This window comes from Gorilla gorilla, chromosome 6 (genome assembly GCF_029281585.2).
Source record: "Gorilla gorilla gorilla isolate KB3781 chromosome 6, NHGRI_mGorGor1-v2.1_pri, whole genome shotgun sequence".
In the NCBI taxonomy this organism is placed as follows: Eukaryota; Metazoa; Chordata; class Mammalia; order Primates; family Hominidae; genus Gorilla; species Gorilla gorilla.
In genome coordinates, this window is record NC_073230.2 from 86,119,170 (window position 1) to 86,135,818 (window position 16,649).

Here is a 16,649-nt window from a genome sequence, read left to right on the forward strand (position 1 = left end):
CCCAAGTAGTTGGAACACAGGTGCCAGCCACCACACCTGGCTAATTTGGTTTGGTTTTGTTTTTTTAGAGATGGGCTCTTGCTATGTTGCCTATACTGGTCTTGAACTGCTGGCCTCCCGCAATCTTCCTCCCTTGGCCACCCAAAGTGCTGGGATTACAAGCATGAGCCACTGTGCACAGCTGAAATTTTTCGACTTAGTCTTTTTGTACATGTGATATTTTATTCATAGAATCCATAAATGGAAGGGAAATTTCTGAGTTCAGAGCAATACATATGATACAAAACTTGATATATAGACTAGAGTTTCTTAGCCGAACTGGAGGGGCTGGCTTAGGTAATCCATGGATTCCCTGAAATTGGGGACACCATTGGAAATATGTGTGAGCTCAGGGGCAGTTTCCTATGATTTTTAGGCCTCAAAATGTCTCTTGGACTCAAAATTGCCTTAGGGCAGAGGACGTGTGTACCCCCAGTATAGAATCTCGGACAGTGAATGTGAGTAAACATTCGGCAGAAAAGCTCTGCCAAACTGAGTGCTCTGATGTGACTTTTTCATCAAGTCAGTATTCCTGGGATCTCTTGTACATGATAATCTCACTCTTGTACATGATAATCTCACTCTTGTACATGATAATCTCACTCTTATAAGGTTTCATCGTTTCTGCTTACCCTAGTTTTCTTTCCCACTCTGTTCCCTCTCCCACCAGACTGGACTCTGAAATGGGCATGTACAGAGACGAAGAGACCCCAACATGCTTCAGGCTTTGAGTGGAGAGGACACAGCCTCTGCTGGGACAGGGAACAGAGGGATGTGGAGTCCCTGAAGATGCTTTTGGACAATGGTCTGAGGTTGGGACAGTGGCAGGAGATACCATTCACCCAGGATCTCCAGGACAAGAGATCAGCCTGGCAGTTACATGTGTTTTTTTTCAAACTGGTTGCCAGGTTCGCACGGACGATGACATCAGAGATTCCGACCTTCCTGATTGGAGGGACCGGACTCCGTGGCGCCTGGAGATCAGTTGGACAACAGTATCTTCTCAGAGCTGTTCTCCACTCCCGACTTCTCCTAGGCTTGAGAATTGATAACATACTCTTCTGGATCCTAGCAGTGTCCAGAAGAAGGCCATGGACAGAATGGAGACTAGGTTCCATAAGAGGGGACAGATTACGGGAAAAATCATGACCAGCCGTCAACCGCACCCCCAGAATGAGCAGAGTCCCCAGCGGAGCACCTCGGGATACCCCCTCCAGGAGGTGGTGGATGATGAAGTGTTGGGACCATCAGGTGAGGGGACTGGTGGAAGAAGAGGTGGGATAGGATTGACTAAGACGAAGGAAGGGGGCCGGGTGCGGTGGCTCACGCCTGTAACCCCAGCACTTTGGGAGGCCGAGGTGGGCGGATCACCTGAGGTCAGGAGTTCAAGGCCAGCCTGGCCAATATGGTGAAACCCCATCTCTACTAAAAGTATAAAAATTAGCCAAGTGGTAGTGGTGCACACCTGTAATCCCAGCTACTCAGGAGGCTGAGACAGGAGAATCACTTGAGACTGGGAGGAAGAGGTTGCAGTGAGCTGAGATCACGCTACTGCACTCCAAAAAAAAAAAAAGAAAAGAAAAGAAGGGCCAGCGGTCAGGAAGGAGAACCTGAGGAGGGTGTGTGGGAAGAATGGAGAAATTCAGGCTGGGTGGGGTGGCTCACACCTGTAATCCCAGAACTTTGGGAGGCCAAGGCAGGCGGATCACTTGAGGCCAGGAGTTTGAGACCAGCCTGGCCAACATGGTGAAACCCTGTCTCTACTAAAAGTACAAAATTCAGCTGGGCATTATGGCAGGCACCTGTAATCCCAGCTACCTGAGAGGCTGAGGCAGAAGAATAAATGGAATCCAGGAGATGGATGTTGCAGTGAGCTGAGATTGCACCACTACACTCCAGCCTGGGTGACAAAGCAAGATTCTGTGTCAAAACAAAACAAAACAAAAAAGGAGGGACTCAGAGAGCCAGGGACCGGGGAAGGACATGAAGCAGTGTTCGGAGGACAGAGAGAGAGAAGAATGGGGAGGGGAAGGAGCGGCACATGGGGTTGAGCAGAGGAGAAAATCAGAAAGATGGCTTAGAGAAGCCAGCAGTCTGCGAGTCTGGGGAGGATGGAGAGTGGTTTGGGGTTTTGGGTCGGGGTCTAAGGTGATCAGATGCAGAAGCATTACACGGTGGCCTGGTTTCTTTACTCAGCCCCTGGGGTAGATCCCAGCCCCCCATGTAGGTCCCTTGGCTGGAAAAGGAAGAGGGAGCGGTCAGATGAATCTGAGGAGGAGCCGGAGAAGGAGCTCGCCTCTGAGCCTGAGGAGACCTGGGTAGTGGAGATGCTGTGTGGGCTCAAGATGAAGCTGAAGCAACAGCGCGTGTCACCCATCCTCCCTGAGCACCACAAGGGCTTCAACAGTCAGCTTGGTAGGAGGACACCCCAGAGAGCACCTCCAATCCTGTTCTTTCTAAAAAGAGGAAACTTCCAATAACCACACTTTTCCAATGGGAAAGATACGCCCCCAGTGGGTGAGCTCTCCACGCAGGAGGACTCAGAAGTGATCACTCATGAGGGACACTTAGGAGACGATAGAGGACTAGGCTAGACTTGATAAAGGTTGGCGCTTGGGATGAGAAAGCTTGGTTTCGGGCCAGGTGCAGTGGCTCACACCTGAGATCCTAGCACGTTGGGAGGCTGAGGCAAGAGGATTGCTTGAACTCAGAACTTTGAGGCTGTAGTGAGCTATGACTGCACCACTGCACTCCAGCCTGGGTGACAGAGCAAAACCCTGTGTCAAAAGAAAAACGAAGGCCGGGTGTGGTAGCTCATGCCTGCAATCCCATTACTTTGGGAGGCTGAGATGGGTGGATCACTTGAGGTCAGTTGTTCGAGACCAACCAGACCAATATAGCGAAACCTCATTTATACTAACAATACAAAAATTAGCCAGGCATGCCTGCTATCCCAGCTACTCGGGAGGCTGAGACAGGATAATCGCTTGAACCCAGGTGGAAGAGGTTGCTTTAAGCCAAGATAGCGCCACTGCATTCCATTCTGGGTGAGAGAGTGAGACGCTGTCTCAAAAAAAAAAAAAAAAAAGAAAAGGGCCCAGAAGTCAGGAAGGAGCACGTGAGGAGGGTGTGTGGGGAGAATGGAGGTACTGAGGCAGGGTGCAGTGGCTCACACCTGTAATCCCAGCACTTTGGGAGGCCAGGCAGGTAGATCACTTGAGGCCAGGAGTTGGAGACCAGCCTGGCCAACATGGTGAAACCCTGTCTCTTCTAGAAGCACAAAAATGAGCTGGGCATTTTGGTGGGCACCTGTAATCCCAGCTACTTGGGAGGCTTAGGCAGGAGAATCACTGGAATCCAGAAGGCAGAGGTTGCAGTGAGCCAAGATCGCACCACTACACTCCAGCCTAGGCCACAAAGCAAGACTATTTCTCAACAACAACAACAACAACAAAAAAGGGACTCAGAGAGCCAGGGACCAGGGAAGGATATGAGGAAGTGTTCTGAGGACAGAGAAACGGGAGAATGGGGAGGAGAAGCAGCGGCACATGGAGCTCAGCAGAGGAGACAGACAGAAGGAAAGATGGCTTGGAGAAGCCAGCAGTCTGCGAGGCTGGGGAGGATGGAGAGTGGTTTGGGGTTTTGGGTCGGGCTCTAGTGTGATCAGCTGCAGAAGCATTACACCGTGGCCTGGTTTCTTTACTCAGCCCCTGGGGTAGATCCCAGCCCCCCGCGTAGCTCCTTTTGCTGGAAAAGGAAGATGGAGTGGTGGGACGAATCTGAGGAGTCGTTGGAGGAGGAGCCACGGAAGGTGCTCGCCCCTGAGCCCGAGGAGATCTGGGTGGCGGAGATGCTGTGTGGCCTCAAGATGAAGCTGAAGCGACGGCGAGTGTCGCTCGTGCTCCCTGAGCACCACGAGGCCTTCAACAGGCTGCTTGGTAGGACACCCCAGAGAGCACCTCCAATCCTGTTCTTTCCAAAAACAGGAAACTTCCAATAACCACACTTTTCCAATGGGAAAAATATGCCCCAGTGGGTGAGCTCTCCATGTGGGAGGAATGTGAAGTGATCACTCATGAGGGACACTTAGGAGATGATAAAGGATTAGGTCAACTTGATAAAGGTCAGCACTTGGGATAAGAAAGCTTGGTTTCGGGCCAGGCGCAGTGGCTCCCGCCTGAGATCCCAGCACGTTGGGAGGCTGAGGCAAGAGGATTGCTTGAACTCAGGACTTTGAGGCTGCAGTGAGCTATGACTACACCACTGCACTCCAGCCTGGGTGACAGAGCAAAACCCTGTCTCAAAAGAAAAACCAAGGCTGGGCACAGTAGCTCATGCATGTAATCCCACCTACTCGGGAGGCTGAGACAGGAGAATCGCTTAAACCCGGGAGGCAGAGGTTGCAGTGAGCCAAGATCAGGCCACTGCATTCCAGCCTGGCCCACAGAGCAAGCCTCTGTCTCAAAATAAATTAATAAATAAAAATAAAAATCAAAGAAAAACAAAATCAATAAACAAAGAAAGTGGTTTCAGCTGTGCCCTCTGACACTTAATGTCTCTTACTGACTTTTCTAAACCTAAGTGTCTCCATCCATAGTGAGGGATACCAAGGCCATGGTCACACCCTGATGTGACTGTCTCATGAGGAAATGATGGGAATTCCTTTATGACTCTGCAGTGGTCCCTCCGTGTCTGCTGGAGGGGGTCCTGGCTGATTCCCAGCTCTACATCCTGTAGATTCTCACACCCAGGGCCTCCTTCGGCCTCTTCTCAGGGGAGTCTCAGAGCAGGAGCCTCTCTCCCTTGCCCAGTGAAAGTCACTCTCCCCTCTCCCATCCACCTCACCCGCGGCCACAATCCTGAGACCTCCCCCCGGGAGGCACACTTCTCCTCGCTGCCCTGCTGCTCCCACGGAAACCCTGTCCTGCTTCTCACACTGACATCTGCTCTCTAATCACAGAGGATCCTGTCATTAAAAGATTCCTGGCCTGGGACAAAGATCTGAGGGTGTCGGACAAGGTAAGGTTGTTCTCCATGTAACTGTTCCTGTTCCAACGCATGGCTGGGGGGAGGGTGCAGCTTCCAAACCCACAGTTCTCCCTCCACCACCTCCCACCAGATGCTCCTACAGTCTTTTTTTTTTTTTTTTTTTTGTGAGACAGAGTCTTGCTCTGTTGCCCAGGCTGGAGGGCAGTGTCTCGATCTTGACTCACTGCAGCCGATGCCTCCCGGGTTCAAGCGATTCTCCTGCCTCAGCCTCCAAGCAGCTGGGATTACAGACATGAACCACCACACCTGGCTAATTTTTGTGTTTTTAGTAGAAACGGGGTTTTGCCATGTTGGCCAGGTTGGTCCTGAACACCTGAACTCAGACGATCCACCCGCCTTGGCCTCCCAAAGTGCTGAATTATAGACGTCAGCACTGTGCCCGACCAGCTCCCATGGTCTTGAGTCTTGGCACCCACAAATTTTTTTTTGTGAGACAGAGTCTAGCTCTGCTCCCCAGGATGGAGTGCAGTGGCATGATCATAGCTCATTGCAGCCTCTAATTCCTGGGCTCAAGCAATCTTCTTTCCTCAGCCTCCTGAGGAGCTGGGACTAGGCACATGCCACCATGCTCAACTAATTTTTGAAATGTTTGTAGAAACAGGTTCTCACTATGTTGCCCAGGTTGTTCTCGAACTGTTGGGCTCACATGATCCTCCTGTCTCCACCTCTCAAAAAGTACTGGGATCACAGGCTTGAGCTGCCACTCCCGGCTATTCTTGGTCTTTTTATGATTTGTCAGCACCTCCCTCAGGATTCTGCTGGTCTCTTGCAGAGTGAATGAGTGGCCCCTGCCTCTCCTATGGGTCCTTTGGGATCTGAGCTCTGGGCCACAGTCTGGCCGCAGACCTGAAGCTCCTGGCCCCTCTACTCTCAGCTCTTCGGGACAGTTCTCTGCCTGGCACACAAAAGACCCTCCTGACACGAGCCGACCTAGACACACCCCCTCCAAAGATCCCATCGGAGCCCACCATCCTGGGAGCATCACCCAAAACCCTTCCTCTGGCTTCTCGGATTTGCATCCGACCTTCCAATACCCCTCCATCCCGCAATTTCCAAATGAGTACAGTCACCCCAACACTGAGGTCCCTTCTCTGATGGGCAGCCCCTCCCCAGACCCTCATTCCCCCTCTCCACAATCTTCCTCTTCCAAGATGTGACCTCTCCCTCTCTGTGTTCCTTTCTCTCCATCAGTATCTCCTGGCTATGGTCATAGCGTATTTCAGCCGGGCCGGCTTCCCCTCCTGGCTATACCAACGCATTCATTTCTTCCTGGCTCTGTGAGTGGTTTGCTGCCTCCTATCCGTCAATATCCAATGCCCTGGGACAGCGGGGGAAGTGGGATTCCAGCCTTTCGTTTATTCTTTCACCTATTTGTCCTCTTTACTCTGTGTACAAAAAAGAGAGGATTATACTATCATAGACTGTTGTTTCTAAACAGAAACTCAGGCTGGGCACAGTGGCATACGCCTGTAATCCCAGCACTTTGGGAGGCCGAGGCAGGCGGATCACCTGAGGTCAGCAGTTCGAGACCAGCCTGGCCAACATGGCCAAACCCCGTCTCTACTAAAAATAGAAAAATTAGCTGGGTGTGGTGGTGTGCATCTGTAATCCCAGCTACTCAGGAGGCTGAGGCAAGAGAACCCTTTGAACCCAGGAGGTGGAGGTTGCAGTAAGCTAAGGTCGAGCCACTGCACTCCAGCCTGGGTGACAGAGTGAGACTTTTTCTCAAAAAAAAAAAAAAAAAAAGCCAAAAAAACAAACTCCAATGCCAGTGTACAAATAAAAGAATAAAACAAAAGGAACCATAAACCGCTCCTAATGGGAAAAGAAAAGGAGTGGAGGAGCGGACATGCTGCTTCCTCCAGCAAGCAGACGTTTCTGGTTCTTCTCTCTCTCTCCTTCCCACATCAACCACAAACGCCATCGACCTCCTCTGGGTTCCCATGACAGAGGTCACAGTTCAGGTCCCCCTCGCATCACTCGAATCCACTGTCAAATGCTCCCCGCTGGGCTCTCCTGGAGTCTCTCCCCAAGCCAGGGGGCTTCCTAGTGCAGCCTGAACATCTTTCCAAAGCACGACAACCTCACTGCCCACCTGAACAACTTCCTTAGCTGATGCCCTTCTCTATCAAGGCCAGGGTCCACAGTGTCAATTCTACCCTCTCTACAATCTCTACAAGCACACTGGCTCGCCATCTTGGTATTTCCTGGCTCGGCTTCACTGCTCCTTCCAAATGCCCTCCACTCGACTTTGTGTTTGTGTTTTCTGTCTGGGTGTCCCACACACATGTGGCTCTGAAGGGAAGGACCCGTTCCTTGAAGTCAGTTCACCCCACAGCCTCTGTGATGCCTTCCCTCATCTTCCAACTTCTGCATGCCCATAGCTCTCTAGTTACATCCTGGACACTGGGATTAGGTCATCTGCCTTGATTACTCCCAGTCCCATTAGACTAGATGCCTGTAGAAGGCAGGGTCCTGGCAAAATATCAATGTATTCAATTTCTTTTATTTTTTTGAGACAGACTTGCCCTGTCCCCCAAGCTGGAGTGCAGTGGTGAGATCATAGCTCACCGCAGCCTCCATATCCTGGGCTCAAGCGATCCTCCCACCTCAGCTTCTTTATTAGCTCTGACTACAGGGCTGTGCCACCACACCTGGACAGTTTGTTTGTTTGTTTGTTTATTGAGACAGAGTCTTGCTCTGCCTCTCAGGCTGGAATGGAGTGGCCCAATCTCAACTCACTGCAACCTCCGCCTCCTGGGTTCACACAATTCTTATGCTTCAGCCTCCTGAGTAGCTAGGCCTAACGGGTGTGCCACCGCACCAGGCTGATTTTTGTATTTTTAGTAGAGATGGGGTTTCTCTGTGTTGACCAGGCTGGTCTCCAACTCCTGGTCTCAAGCAATCCACCTGCTTCAGCCTTCTAAAGTGCTGGGATTACAGGCATGAGCCACCGCGTCTGGCATATTTCTTATATTTTTAATAGAGACGAAGGTCTTGCTATGTTGCCCAGGCCTGTCTCAAACTCCTGGCCTCAAGTGATCCTCCTGCTTTGGCCTCCCAATGTGCTGGGATTCCAGGCATAAGCCACCACTCTCGGCCACCAGTTGGGTTTTTGTCTCCATCCTGAAGGAGTGGGAGACGCCCTTGATCAGGTCTCTGTCCAGCAGAGCCCTCCTGAGGAAGGCGTGGCTCTCTGCAGGGTGGGTGCCAGTCCTGAGCTAGGGACGGTCCCTTACCTTCCTCTCTGGGAAGCTGACCTCAGCCGGAGGCCTCTCCTGGTGGTGCCCCTGAGCAGCAACCTGATTTCTGTCCTCAGCTACCTGGCCAATGACATGGAGGAGGACGACGAGGACTCCAAACAAAACATCTTCCACTTCCTGTATGGGAAGAACCGCTCTCGCATACCCTTGCTCCGTAAGCATTGGTTCCAGTTAGGCCGTTCCATGAACCCGAGGGCCAGGAAGAACCGCTCTCGCATACCCTTGCTCCGTAAGCGTCGGTTCCAGTTATGCCGTTGCATGAACCCGAGGGCCAGGAAGAACCGCTCTCAGATAGTCCTGTTCCAGAAACGTCGGTTCCACTTCTTCTGTTCCATGAGCGGCAGGGCTTGGGTTTCCCCGGAGGAGTTGGAGGAGGTGAGTGGGGCCTGGGGAGGTGGAGGAGGTGGGGAGGAATTGGGTGGGCTGGAGGCTGGATGAGGGGAGAGAGGGGTATCCTGGCGAGTCCCCGTCTTCTCAAAGGGCGTTTGTTTTTCCAGATCCAGGCTTATGACCCAGAGCACTGGGTGTGGGCGCGAGATCGCGCTCGCCTTGCCTAGAGCTCCAGGGACCGTGGAGGCCTGAGGTCATCGGCCTGAGAGAAGGTACATCTGCATCCTCCGGGGTAAAGGCAGGATATTGGGGTCTATTTCGGAAATCCGAAGAACCCAATTGCTTGATCCGGCTTCAAGCCTGGGCAACGTGGCGAGATCCCCTCTCCACAAAAATACTAAAATTAGCCAGGCGATGTGAGACGCATCTCTACTCCCAACTACTCAGGAGGCTGAGGCGGGAGGATCGCTGGAGCCTGGAAGGTCGGGGCTGCACGGAGCCCTCATCCTGCCACTGCACTCCGTCTGGGCGACAGAGTGAGACCCTGCCTCAAAAATAATCATAAATACTGAGTTTGGGGAGGTTCATTATGATTGACGCACTTGAGTTACCGATTTGGGTCGAGGGTTCAGTGAAGCTTTGGTTTACATCTTGTGCAGCTAACCACGTTGAGCACAGAGCATGAGACTTCATCATGAGGAGGTAGGATTAAGGATTAGGCTTCTGGACTCGTGGTTCGTGATGTTGTCACATTAGAAACACATCTAGCATGGTTACAAGTTTAGATCTTAAGTGACACAAAAGGCCCCAGCTGTGATGAAGTCCAAAGCCACATTCTCTGAGGGTGCCCTACTCCCTGGGCAGACCCACCCAAAGTCCTTGCTATGAAGCAGATCACTGGGGCTGACCTTGGGTGTATTAAGTGAGTTTTGGAGTCATGGTCACCAAAGTGTGAGTTTCACAGTTGAACACGATGGTTCAGAAGCAGGGTATAGAATGAAAGGCAGCAGATAAAATTGCATTTCTCAATTGCTCTGAACTCTAGACTTGACATGGGACGTGAATAACCTTCCTGTCTAGAGAGCTGCCTCCTTGAAGTGTGACATTGTCTCTCTCACTTCCAGAACACCGGACCCAGGGGAGATGTGGATTTTCAGCAGGAACTTTATTCCAATGCTAATGGCAGACACCAGGAAGGAGGAGAGGAACCATTTGTGCAGATCATCTAGAAGAACCTGGACCATTCTTGATGGAGCTGAATACAGTGATCACGTTGTCCTCCTAGGAGCAGGGGTGGGGGGAGGGGGGTGGGGTCCATCTAGGAGTCCTTGGAGAAAAGTAAGAAACCAGGAGTGTTTCCAGTTCCACCTTTCCTGCGGCACCACCACCCTTTTTATATTGCTGAATTCCAACCTCCCTGGGGCGGAACCTTGAGGTCCTGTTTCTTACGGACTTGGTTGCCACAGTCCAGGAGCATTTGAAGGCACAATGCAGGGGCTCAGATTGGCACAGAATTCTTTTGTGAAATATCAGTGCCACAGATTGTAACAGATAACTTCATGCACACTCTGCATTTTATTGGTTTGTTTGGAAAATGTTGGCCATTGAATTATTCATAGATTTATTTCAAATAGTTTGGAAATTGTTGTACTTTTGAAAACATGCTGTTCCTGTAGTTTTTTGATGAGAGTTATAGTTGTTATATATACATAAAGATAATTTTCTTTTCATTTTTAAGAGACAATTCTTTTTATCCTAAATATTTTATTATCTTTAAATTTGTTTCTGTATTATTATATGTGCTCCTGAAGCGAGCACTCTTTTTATGTATACTTCCATAATAATCTCTTCTATTTATAGCTATTGGTAGTTCCCCTAAATTCTGACGACAGAAATTTTTATTTGCTGTTTAGGTTTGTGACTGAATTGTGAGAATTCAGTTGTGATTTTTAACATGTCTCAGATATATATACTAACACGTCTAATATATAATATCTATTTTATTGGTTTATTTTGAAAAACATGGGTATAGAATTATTTAAATATTATTTTATTTATTTAAATATTTATTAAATATATTTATTTAAATATTATTATTACTTTAAATATTATTTTAAATATTTTGGAAATACTGGTATTTTTGAATAGATGCTGTTTCTATAAAGCTGTGTGATGGGTATTATAACTGCTATATACACATACATATAATTTTGTTTTCCTTTTTAAGAGAGGATTCTTTTCATCCTAAATCTTTTACCTTTCAATCTTTGTATCTATTATTACACGTGCTGCTGAAGGGAGCATGGTTTTTATCTATGATACTTAGTTAACATATATATTACATTTATAGCTATGTAGTAGTTCCCCTAAATTCTTGTAAAAATAAATTTTTATTTGATATTTCATATATGTTTGAAATGTGAGAATTCAGATGTAATTTTTTACCTTGTTTTGGCATGTCTGTATGTTACTTTAAAGAGGATGTGTGTTCTAAAGGAGGACATGAGCTGTGTGTTTTCAAGAGAACAATAGAGTGCGTCTCTTGGGGAAACGTAATAAAAATGAACTTTTCTCACCTTCACAGCAATTGTGATCATATTGGTCTGGATTGATTATTTGCTGCCCAGTGATATTTTTCCTTAATCGGGTTGTGGTTATTTGAACATATTTATTAGCTTTGGAAGATAATCCTGTGCTGTTTTTTATGTAGAAAAAAACATAAGGCTGGGTGCAGTGCTCACACCTACAATCCCTGCAGTTTTGGAGGTCATGGCGGGAGGATCACCTGAGGCCAGGAGTTTGAGGCCAGCCTCAGCAACACAGCATCTACATCTATTTTTAATTTTTATTTTTTAAAGAAAAACAATAGAAGAGAAGGCTGATCCCAAGCTACAGGGTTTTTTTGTTTGTTTGTTTGTTTTGGAGACAGAATCTTGCTCTGTCTCCCAGGCTGGAGTGCAGTGGCACAACCTCGGCTCCCTGCAACTTTCACCTCTGGGTTCAAACAAATTCTCCTGCCTCAGCCTCCCAAGTAGCTGGGACTACAGGCACCCGTCTGTACGTCCGACTAACTTTTGTAAAAATAGTAGAGACAAGGTTTCGCCATGTTGGCCAGGCTGGTCTCGAACTCCTGACTTCAAGTGATCCACCCACCTCGGCCTCCCAAAGTGCTGGGATTACAGGCATGAGCTACTGCGCCCAGATGCCAAGCTAGAGTTTTAAGGCAGTAAATGAGAGAAAGATATTGAGAGAGGAAAACCAGGTGGTAAGAAAACTCTAAGGTGGCCGGGCGTGGTGGCTCACGCCCATGATTCCAGCAGGAGTTTGAGACCAGCCTGGCCAACATGGTGAAACCCTGTCTCTACTAAAAATACAAAAATTAGGCAGGCGTGGTGGTGCACGCCTATAATCCCAGCTATTTGGGAGGCTGAGGCAGGAGAATCACTAGCAGACATTGTGTCTCCTCACCCCCTCTCAAAAAAAAAAAAAAAAAAAAAAAAAAAAAAGTTCCTGCAGCAGTTAAAGCTGTGAAAGACAGGCACTCTGCCATGCAATTCTTTGTGATTTTTGTTTTTTCTTTTTGGAGTTGGGGTCTCGCGCTGTCACCCAGACTGGGGTGCAGTGGTGTGGTCATAGCTCACTGTGGCCTCAGACTCAAGCTCAAGTGATCCTCTTACCTTGCCTTTCAAATTGCTGGGATTATAAGCATGAGCCACTGCATCTGGCCTGTGTGACACAATTCTGTTTTTTGTCTTTTTTTTTTTTTTGGGGGGGGGATGGAGTCTCGCTCTGTCACCCAGGCTGGAGTGCGGTGGCGTGATCTTGGCTCAATGCAAGCTCCGCCTCCCGGGTTCACGCCATTCTCCTGCCTCAGCCTCCCGAGTAGCTGGGACTACAGGCGCCCGCCACCATGCCTGGCTAATTTTTTGTATTTTTAGTAGAGACGGGGTTTCACTGTGTTAGCCAGGATGGTCTCAATCTCCTGACCTCGCGATCTGCCCGCCTTGGCCTCCCAAAGTGCTAGGATTACAGGCGTGAGCCACCGCGCCCAGCCTATGTGATGCAATTCTGATGTCAACTCCCTGATGTTACCTCAAATGCCACAGGTGAAGGCCACCAGCCCCCACTAGGCTGCCCTCGCTTTAGACACACCTGCAGGCTTGGGTGTCCTCAGACCACATGTACTTCTCACCAACTGGCTGCAAATTTGGAGGTTCCCACCATGCCCTCAAGTTCGATAACTCACTAAAACACTTCACAGAATGCAGAAAAGCATGATACTTTCTTTCTCTTTTTTTTTTTTTTTTTTTTTTTTTGAGACAGAGTCTTGCTCTGTCGCCCAGGCTGGAGTACAGTGGCCACCATGCTTGGCTAATTTTTGTATTTGTATTAGAGACGGGGTTTCGCCATGTTGGCCAGGCTGGTCTTGAACTCCTGACCTCAGGTGATCCACCCACCTTGGCATCCCAAAATGCTGGGATTATAGGCATAGCCACCATGCCCGGTCGACTTCTAGAGTTTCAATAACAGAGATGTGATTCAAGAAGGGAGACATGTTTTGTAGATGGCAGGAGCTTCATGAAAAGAAGCCAATGAAGGGCAGGACATGTAGCTGTCTACCTACAGGAAACCAGCCAGGAGCCTCCCCACAGGGACTTCAGCACAGATGGCCGGGAAAATGTGCATTAACCTGAGCTCTGGACCTAAGAGAGGACAAGGCCTTGACCATTTCTACAGACTCACAAGACGCAATCTCTGTGGTCCATGCCTGTGGTGTGATCTGGGAAACGGGGGGCCTTCTAAATGCCAACAACAAGGAAATCAAATGTGCAACAGACAGAAATACCGGCATTGACGTGGGCCATGGAAAGGCCTGAACAGATGACTGCAGTTCACTGCTAAGGTCATCAAAGGGGTGACTCTGAAATAATAAATTTCAGATGCCACGGCCCAAATAGCTGCATGAGGTGGGGAAGTCCTCCACATGCCTCTGCTTCCTTCAGTACCTGTTTATGAAATAAGCCGAGGTACTTCCCTGGGGAATTTCCTTTCTCTTTCTTTCTTTCGAGACGGAGTCTTGCTCTGTCGCCCAGGCTAGAGTGCAGTGGTGCAATCTCGGCTCAATGTAACCTCTCCCTCCTGGGTTTAGCAATTCTCCTGCATCAGACTTCTGAGTAGCTGAGATTACAGGTGCATGCCACCATGCCCAGCTAATATTTGTATTTTTAGTAGAGACAGGGTTTCACCATCTAGGCCAGGCTGGTCTTGAACTCCTGACCTCGTGATCCACCCATCTTGGCCTCCCAAAGTGCTGGGATTACAGGTGTGAGCCATCACGCCCGGACTTTTTTTTTTATTTTTTGAGACGACGTTTCACTCTTGTTGCCCACGGTGGAGTGCAATGGCACCATCTCAGCTCACTGCCACCTCCTCCTCCCAGGTTCAAGCGATTATCCTGCCTCAGCCTCTCGAGTAGCTGGGATTACAGGCACCCAACACCAAACCCAGCTAACTTATTGTATTTTTAGTAGAGATGGGATGTCACCATGTTGGCCAGGATGGTCTTGAACCCCTGACCTCTAATGATCCACCTGAATTGGTTTCCCAAAATGTTGGGATTACAGGCACAAGCCACTGCGCCCAGCCCCTCCCATACCTCTTTTGGCCAAGGCAGCACAATTCAGAAGAATCTTGCCAGGGAAGACTGGTAAATGGACGTCAACGTGATGCCTATGGCTCCTGGTGGATTTAGATACCTCCTGGTGCTTATTGATATCTTTACCAGTTGCACGGGGGCTTTTCCATGCCAGACTGAAAACGCAGGAGATCAATGATCAACCTTCAACTATTTACTAGCAGAACACTGAGGGGACTGTGCGGTCACCAATACCTCCTAGTGCACTTGGATAAACACCTCCCAGGAAATAGAGATGAATAGAAAGGACATAGTCAAACAAGCAGAATGGCTGCATTCCTTCAACCAGAAGGGTCCATTAGTCTGTTTTCACACTGCTATAAAGAACTATGAGAAACTGGGTAATTTATGAAGAAAAGAGGTTTAATTGACTCACAGTTCTGCAGGCTGTACAGGATGCATGGCTAGGGAGGCCTCAGGAAACTGACAATCACGGCAGAAGGCGAAGGGGAAGCAGGCACGTCTGGCCATGTTGGAGCAGGAGAGACAGAGAGAGTGAAGTGGGAGGGCTGCACGCTTTTAAACAACCAGCTCCCACAAGCGCTCACTCAATATCACGAGAACAGCAAGGGGGAAGTCGGCCCCCATGAGCCAATCACCTCCCACCAGGTCCCTCCCACAACACTGGGAATTACAATTTGACATGAGATTTGGGTGTGGATACAGAGCTGAACCATGTCAAGGGTAGTTCAACCGCTGAGATTGATTGATTGATTGATTGATTGACTGAGATGGAGTCCTGCTCTGTTACCTAGGCTGGAGTGCAGTGGCACAATCTCGGCTCACTGCAACCTCCGCCTCCCAGGTTCAAGCGACTCTCCTGCCTCAGCCTCCCGAGTAGCTGGGACTACAGCACATGCCACCATGCCTAGCTAATTTTTGTATTTTTAGTAGAGACAGGGCTTCACCATGTTTGCCAGGCTGGTCTTGAACTCCTGACCTCATGATCACCCTGCCTCGGCTTTTCTTTGCTGTGGCTCTTTCCCCTCTAAACTGTTCTAGATTCCCAGGCGCCCTGCCAGAACAGGTGTGGGCCACCCTGGGGTGAGCTGCCTCCCAGAGGCCTGGAAGGACCAGGCCTTGCCAATCACCGACAAGGGACGTAGAAGAGCACCCCCAAAGGACAGTAGGTCCCCGCCCCGATCTGGCCCACAGCACCCGAGGGACCCTGCAGCACTACAGAAGTCCCATGGGGCAGACAGGAGCCACAGGCCCAGACTCCACAGCCCCTCAGTCCACATGTCCTGGAGCCTGTGGTGGAAGTCCCTGCTGTTCCATCACCGCCGCCTCTCCCCCAGGACCTCCGAAGAAACAGGCCAGGGCTGTCCCAGGCCTGGGCACACGGGCCAGTGTCCAGCCCACCCCGTCTGCCCCTCCAGGCCCCGCCCTCACCTGGAAGCACTCCTCCAGCAGGGACAGCTCACTGATGAGGTCGGTGATGGCGTTGGTAAAGGCTTCCTGGGGGCTGTAGTCTGGCGTGGTCTGCACTCGGATGATGATCTTGTGCTCCAAGGGGTGGGGGACTTTGTAGCCAGCAAATAGCACTTGCGGGTCCTTTAGGAGTTGTCTGAGGTCCAGGGACAGACAGTGTGAGGGTCTAGCCTCATGCCCAAGCTGGGTAGCAGCCAGCTCAGAGCAGAAGAACAGACTTTCTAGCCAAAAATCCCCCCCAGCTTTTTTCCCCAAAAGTCTTCAAGGAAAGTAACACTTTTAGGAAGATACCTCATGTGGGGACGCCCTACCCCCGCCACACACACACACCCTGCATCCATGAGGTTGAAGGACCTGAGCTGGAAACAGATTCCAGCAACCTCTTCCCACCGAACACCGCAGTGCTGGCAAAGAGATCTCCCAGGCAGCGAATGTCCAGCCAGTGTTCAGTGACTCAGACCCAAAAAGCCCACAAAGAGCCTCCACGCAGCAAATAAAGGCAGCAGGAGAGGAGGGCCAGCTCCCGGCAGTGAGTGGAATGCAAATGGAACTCTGCCCTCCGAGCAGCACAGCCGCCAGCAGCTGGCCACGCACGCTGGGCCTTGTGCCATGGGGCTGCGTCACATACTGTGCCCTGGCACGCAGGGGTCTCCTCTAGAGCGGCTCAGAGTGGTGTGAGCACCACAAGGGGGACCCATGCATAGGTGGCAACACTGAGCTCAAGAGCAGGGGAGCAGCAGGGCCCCAGGAGAGCTTGGGTGCCCCACTGGCTGGGCTCTGGGCAGGAGTCCTCCATCCCCGTGCCTGACCACACCAGGAGACTGGGCAGACCCCACTCACAG

General features: G+C 50.1%; 3 protein-coding genes across 9 annotated transcripts in view; 1 reads left to right on the forward strand and 2 right to left on the reverse strand.

Annotated features, from left to right (window-relative positions):
- The window catches only part of LOC129534750 (uroplakin-3b-like protein 1), a 128,674-nt gene that overhangs the window by 27,804 nt on the left and 84,221 nt on the right, over window positions 1-16,649 (reverse strand). The gene's annotated exons all lie outside the window — the stretch shown is intronic.
- LOC109027627 (DNA-directed RNA polymerase II subunit RPB11-b2) overlaps window positions 1-16,649 on the reverse strand; it is a 48,252-nt gene that overhangs the window by 27,804 nt on the left and 3,799 nt on the right. For 2 of the 7 annotated variants that reach the window (XM_063708224.1, XM_063708221.1), the window contains exons 3-4: window positions 15,769-15,943; window positions 14,753-14,839 (exon numbers count right to left, since the gene is read on the reverse strand). In XM_063708224.1, coding sequence (XP_063564294.1) covers window positions 14,807-14,839; window positions 15,769-15,943 — 208 coding nt within the window. In that variant the 3' untranslated portion in view covers window positions 14,753-14,806. Of the gene's footprint in view, window positions 1-202; window positions 4,007-6,805; window positions 8,738-9,827; window positions 10,009-14,337; window positions 14,493-14,752; window positions 14,840-14,864; window positions 15,944-16,649 lie in introns of those variants that run through there. The other 5 variants (XM_063708222.1, XM_063708223.1, XM_063708219.1 and 2 more) reach the window with 5 other exon arrangements.
- On the forward strand, window positions 1,131-9,947 carry LOC101129811 (speedy protein E5). Its single transcript, XM_055392923.2, has 8 exons — window positions 1,131-1,290; window positions 2,236-2,454; window positions 3,747-3,977; window positions 5,000-5,058; window positions 6,280-6,365; window positions 8,408-8,726; window positions 8,849-8,953; window positions 9,806-9,947. Exons 1-7 carry the CDS (start codon window positions 1,131-1,133, stop codon window positions 8,906-8,908), a joined length of 1,134 nt encoding a protein of 377 aa, XP_055248898.1. The 3' UTR covers window positions 8,909-8,953; window positions 9,806-9,947.